Source organism: Arachis ipaensis, chromosome B7 (assembly GCF_059453495.1).
Source record: "Arachis ipaensis isolate K30076 ecotype BB chromosome B7, ASM5945349v1, whole genome shotgun sequence".
Classification (NCBI taxonomy): domain Eukaryota; kingdom Viridiplantae; phylum Streptophyta; class Magnoliopsida; order Fabales; family Fabaceae; genus Arachis; species Arachis ipaensis.
Window position 1 is genome coordinate 126927440 of NC_142442.1, and position 5865 is coordinate 126933304.

At 34.6% G+C, this 5865-nt stretch overlaps 1 protein-coding gene across 1 annotated transcript; it reads right to left on the reverse strand.

Moving 5' to 3' along the window:
• Nucleotides 1-465: 465 nt before the first annotated feature.
• Nucleotides 466-1980, reverse strand: LOC148554062 (uncharacterized). The gene is made up of 3 exons (XM_088494962.1): nt 1460-1980; nt 895-1120; nt 466-654 (listed from the first exon to the last, which is right to left on the reverse strand). The coding sequence occupies exons 1-3, from the start codon at nt 1978-1980 to the stop codon at nt 466-468; spliced, it is 936 nt and encodes a 311-aa protein (XP_088351088.1).
• Between the last annotated feature and the right edge of the window lie 3885 nt (nt 1981-5865).

A 5865-nucleotide genomic window follows, 5' to 3' on the forward strand; every position in this document is an offset into this window, starting at 1 on the left:
CATTTGAATCCGCCTGACTGAGATTTACAAGGATGACAATAGCTTGCTTCAAGCCGACAATCTCCGTGGGATCGACCCTTACTCACATAAGGTTTATCACTTGGACGACCCAGTGCACTTGCTGGTTAGTTACGCGGAGTTGTGAAGAAGTGTTGAGATCACGTTCTCGTCGCGCACCAACGGGTATGGTAAGTTTAATGAAAAATATTCATTATGAAAGTGTTTGTATGTTATTAACATATATATGAGTGTTTTATAATAAATTGGATCGCTAATTAAAAATATTTAAATCATTTTAATTTCTGATAACATTGAAAGAGTATATATATGACTTTTTTAGTACAACAATTTAGATGAAAAAATTTCATACTTTTACATAAAGCAATACATACAGAAATTAACAATTTTCGTAGAACATAAATATTTAAAAAATACATGTTAAAAAGAATTTAAAATTATACATAATCAATAGACATTTTGGAAAACTTCTCTATAAACCACGTTGATGGTTGTATCTTTTGATTTGGCAGATTTATTCTCAATTAATACTGGTAACCCAGATTTTGATGTTACTCTTGAAAGAGCAACATAAAGTTGACCGTGTGTAAAAATAGGCTTAGGCAAATATAAACCAACAGTTGTCCAAGTTTGACCCTGAGACTTGTTAACAGTCATACAAAATGAGACAATTAATGGAAATTGTCTCCTTTGAAACCTAAATGGAATAGTTTGGTTATTGGGTATCATGTTCATGCGTGGTATTAGAACCACTTGACCTGCTTTTTCACTAATTAATGTAATGCATTCAACAACATGATTGCCCAACTTTCGTACCTGTAATCTTGTTCCATTGCATAACCCATTTGATTGATCAATGTTTCATAGTAACATAACCGGTACACCTTCTTTAAGAGTCAACTGGTGAGGCAGCAAACCAGAATAATTGATAGCATTCAGAACATCCGGTGTGATTGTATCTAACTCAGATTCCATGTTTCCTTCTTCTACACACAATGAATCAAAGCTAAGATAGGTCTTCTCCTCGCCCACTAAATATTTCATGGTGTGCTTGTTAACATCATTAACAATCTCAAGTGTAGGGGCAAGTATTGTTCTATCTCTGAAGTATGATGTATTATTTAAATTTAACAACAAATTTGGATACACAAAACAAACTAACTAATCGAAAGCTTCATTAGTATCCCGAATAAGGATGTCATTGAGAATGGTTACTTCGCTTTCTCCATCAGTTGAATCACCTACTAAACCATCACCAATACTTAGTAACCACGTTGTGAATTCAGAAATTTGCTCTAGTTGTGATTCGTTTGCTCCAACTGTAAGGTGCATGTTAATGGTCAGCTTCAAAACTTTGCAGAATTCCCAAATATATGATGAGTTTATGGAAGAGAGCATAATATCCTGTCGTGATCCCATTGGAATTACTGGAAGAATCTACCTAAAGTCACCTCCTAGCAAAACAACCTTCTCACCTAAAGGCAAATCTGGATTATAACATTTCTCATACCTTAGAATATCTCGCAAACATTTATCCAAAACTTCATAACATAGCTTATTCAACATTGGTGCCTCATCCCATATAATAAGCTTTGCTTTACATACCAGCTTAGCTAGAGAAGTGTTTTGCTTGATACAACATACAGAATCCTCATTTAGATCGAGCGGTATCTTAAATCTTGAATAAGTTGTACGACCATTGGGGAGAAATAAGGATGCAATCCCACTGGATGCCACATTCAGTATAATTTCACCTTTACTACGTATAGCAGCTGAAAGTGTCTTGTAAAGGTATGTCTTTCCAGTACCACCATATCCATATACAAAGAAGAAACCTCCAACATCTTCATTAACGGCCTGAATAATAGTATCTAATGCTGTTCGCTGATCTAAATTCATGTTGGGTAAGTTCCTTGACAACTCATCTCTTAAGTCAGATAAATCAAAGTTCATCTCGTCCATTACTAAACGATCTTCTATTCCATCTATAACATCCAAGGATGGGAGATGCATCTGATCATACTCCCTAAGCGATCTACTATTAGCTTGTAATTTTTCTTCAATCTTGTAAAGAGTTAGATTCAGAATTGCTCATCCGATAGTTGTAACCATTGTAAACTTAAATATGTACATGAGAATAAATAAAGTTTAAAAATATTACCTTCATAGTGTAGAACTTTCCTTTTAGAATATAGGATGTCTTCAGAAAGTATTGGAGAACATTTTTGCCAGACATTTAAAGGATTGGAGATGTTGTTTGATAGTAACAAAACAACAAAAGATCTCTAATGTAACTCGCAGAAGCCCATGTGCTTGCTTCTATCATAGCATCAATAAATTCTTTATCATCTTGCAATAGCCCTGACGCATAACACACTTCCTTGAAGGTGGAATGAACAACACCATCGACAGTTCGAAGATCGATGAAACTCATGCAACCTTTTTGTATGTTTAGTAGAAGTCTCAAGTAATAATCTTCTTCGTTACAACGGGGCTGACGTTAGGATTTTGCCAGTAAAGAATGTCATAAAAACAGTCGCGTTGTAGATATAGTCTCTAAACCGACAAAAATCCCTTCGTACAAACATTTTGGTTGTCACAAGTAACAAACCCCTTAAAATTGTTAACCGAGTATTTAAGCCTCGGGTCGTCTTCTCAAGGAATTGCAGGGAGGTATGTTCTTATTATTGGTTATGAGTCTTGTAAATTAGGGGTTTTAGAAAGTAAGGAAGCAGTATGTTGCATAAGAAGAATAAGATAAATAAATAACTATAAAATAAACTCTTGGCAAAGTATAAGAACTGGAAGTCCTATCCTTATCAATTGTGATGAGAATTGGATTTTAATCCCACTTGGTCAGCCTTTACTGAACAAAGGAAAGTTAAGTGGGCTGATTGGCTTGATTCTCAAGTCCTAGTCAACTCCTGTGGAGAGACTAGCTTTAGAACAATCCTAGTTCAATCAGAATCTGCCAATTTCAACCACTGTTTTATTTGACAGCTCAAGCGTCACCAATTACCTTAACCAAAGCCAAGAATGTAGAAAGCCAAATTAAAATCATAAATATCTGGAATACCTCAAATAAAATACATTCAAAGTAGTAAAATTTAACATGGAAAAGTTCATAAGCTAATTGGAAAAATAAATAAATAAAGAACCTGGGATTGAGAGTCACTCCTAAAACTAAGAGAAGTCCTAAATCCTAATCCTAAGAGAGAGGAGAGAACCTCTCTCTCTAAAAACTACATCTACTCCTAAAATTGTGAATGTGAGAGCCTCTCTATGAATGGATGAAGTTCCCCACTTTATAGCCTCTAATCTGTGTTTGCTGGGCCGCAAACTGGGTCAGAAACAGTCCAGAATTCGCTGGTTTCGAATTTTGCCACGCTGGATTTCCTTCATTGCGACGTGGCCGCATGGATCACGCGGTCGCGTCGCCTAGCATCAGGGGAACTATAGCATATTATATATCAAATCGAAGCCCCAGACGTTAGCTTTCCAACGCAACTGGAACCGCGTCATTTGGACCTCTGTAGCTAAAGTTATAGCCGTTTGAGTGCAGAGAGGTCAGGCTGGACAGCTTAGCAATTTCTCCAACTTCTTGCATTTCTTCCACTTTTGCATGCTTTCTTCCCATCCTCCAAGCCATTCCTGCCTTATAATATCTGAAAACACTTAAAACACATATCAAGGCATCTAATGGTAATAAGAGAGGATTAATAATAAGCAAATATAAGATCAAAGAAGCATGTTTTCAATCAAAGCACATAATTAGGAAGGCAAATGTAAAACCATGCAAATAATATGAATAAGTGGGTAAAGAGTTGATGAAATCCACTCAATTGAGCACAAGATAAACCATAAAATAGTGGTTTATCAACCTCCTCACACTTAAACATTAGCATGTCCTCATACTAAGCTCAAGAGAAGCTATAAAGATGAAGAGGAAAGTAAGAGGGCATGAAATGCAACCTATCTATATGAATGTAACTACATGAAAAATGTTTCTACCTACTTGGTTAAAAGTAAATAAGTTCTCCAAGACAAACATAAATCAAATTCCACTAATTCAAATTATACAATAAAAAGCAAGTAAACTTGTAAGAAGATAGCTCATGAAAGCAGGAAACATAGAATTAAGCACTGAACCCTCACTGGTAGTGTATATCACTCTAGTCTCTCAAGTGTATAGGGTAAATCACTATACTCTTCCCTAGTCATGCTTTCTAAACCTTGTTCTTCATCTAACCAATCAACAAAAATTTAGTGTACCAATGCAAACATCATGAGGTCTTTTTCAAGGTTGTAATGGGGCTAAGGTAACGGTAAAGGTATATATATAGCTAAGTGAGCTATAAATTGAATCTTTGACTAGCCAAGCTCTCACCTAACATATATACACTCTATATAACTTTAAAATCATACCTAGCTACCCATAATTCCCACTTTTGTATGATTCCCACATGTACCAAAATTTTCTTTTTAATTTATCACATGTGCATTGATCTTTTATTAACTTAACATTGGGGTAATTTTGTCCCTTATTTATTTATATTATATATATATTTTTCTCTTTTTCTCTTTTTCTCTCTCTTTTTTTTTGTAGAGAAATAAACATCACTTATCAATGCACATGGATTTTTCTATTATTTTTCTATTTTGGTTTTTCATGAGTAGGTTCCCAAATTCCTAATATTCAAATAAATTAGAAACATGTTACATTCCCTTATCAACCCATGTTCCCAAAATTTCCCCACACTTATTTGCTATACAATCTCTATCTTAAACTAACCAAAGATTCAATTGGGATGATTAATTTATTTTCCGCTTAAGGCTAGTGATGTGGTTATAGAACAGAAGGGGATTAAAAGCTCAAGGGGCTAACAAAAGTGATGTAAAAGGTAGGCTTATTTGGAGTAAGTGAGTTAATAATCAAATATGGCCTCAATCATATGCAAGCATGTAAATATACTAAACAAAGGACATATAGACTGGAACAAAATACAGATTACAATCATAGAGAAGGAAACACACAGGAATAAAATATTTATGGTTAAATAATGTAACCATGTAAATAAGCTCGAAGTCTCACAGGTTGTGTGTTCTTTGGCTCAAAAACCATGTTCCAAATACAACTTCAAACAAGTTTAACACAAAAATTTTCATTTTAAATTAGTAAAATTTTTCAAAAATAGGGTCCTAAAAAGAATTTTATTACTTTAACCAAGTAGTAACTAAATGCACAAAATCAAATACTTATGCAAATGCAACAATGAACTAATAAAATAAAATAAAATATTGGTGTTGAAAAATAGGAAATAACTAACCCATGGAGATCGGTATCGACCTCCCCACACTTAAAGATTGCACCGTCCTCGGTGCATGCTAAGATGTGCAAGTGGATGGGGGTTGTGGTTTCTCAGCTGGGACTCTTTTTTGTTCCTTTCCTTGCTGTTAATTTGGAAATGGCTTTCTCTTTTCCTTTCTTGGTGGCCATCCTGAAAAAGAGAAGAGAAAGTAAGTTAAAATCAAAGAGATATATATAGCAAAGAAGAGAACGGAAAAGGTGGTGATGGATGCACATTAAGATATAACTGACATTAACACATGCTCGCGAGTACATGTGAAAAGCCATCAATGGAAAATAGCTAGTGCATATAAGGACAAGTGAATGCAAGGTGTTTATTGGCATGCCGGCAAAGGGCATGAGTAGCATAGACCAAGCATTACTTGTAATAAATCACCATGTTTGTATTGACAATTATATTCAATTAATAAAATAGTAAAGGGAGTTTATGAAAAGCAAGCATTGAATAGTATAAAGTAAAATAGAGAAGTGCATAATGC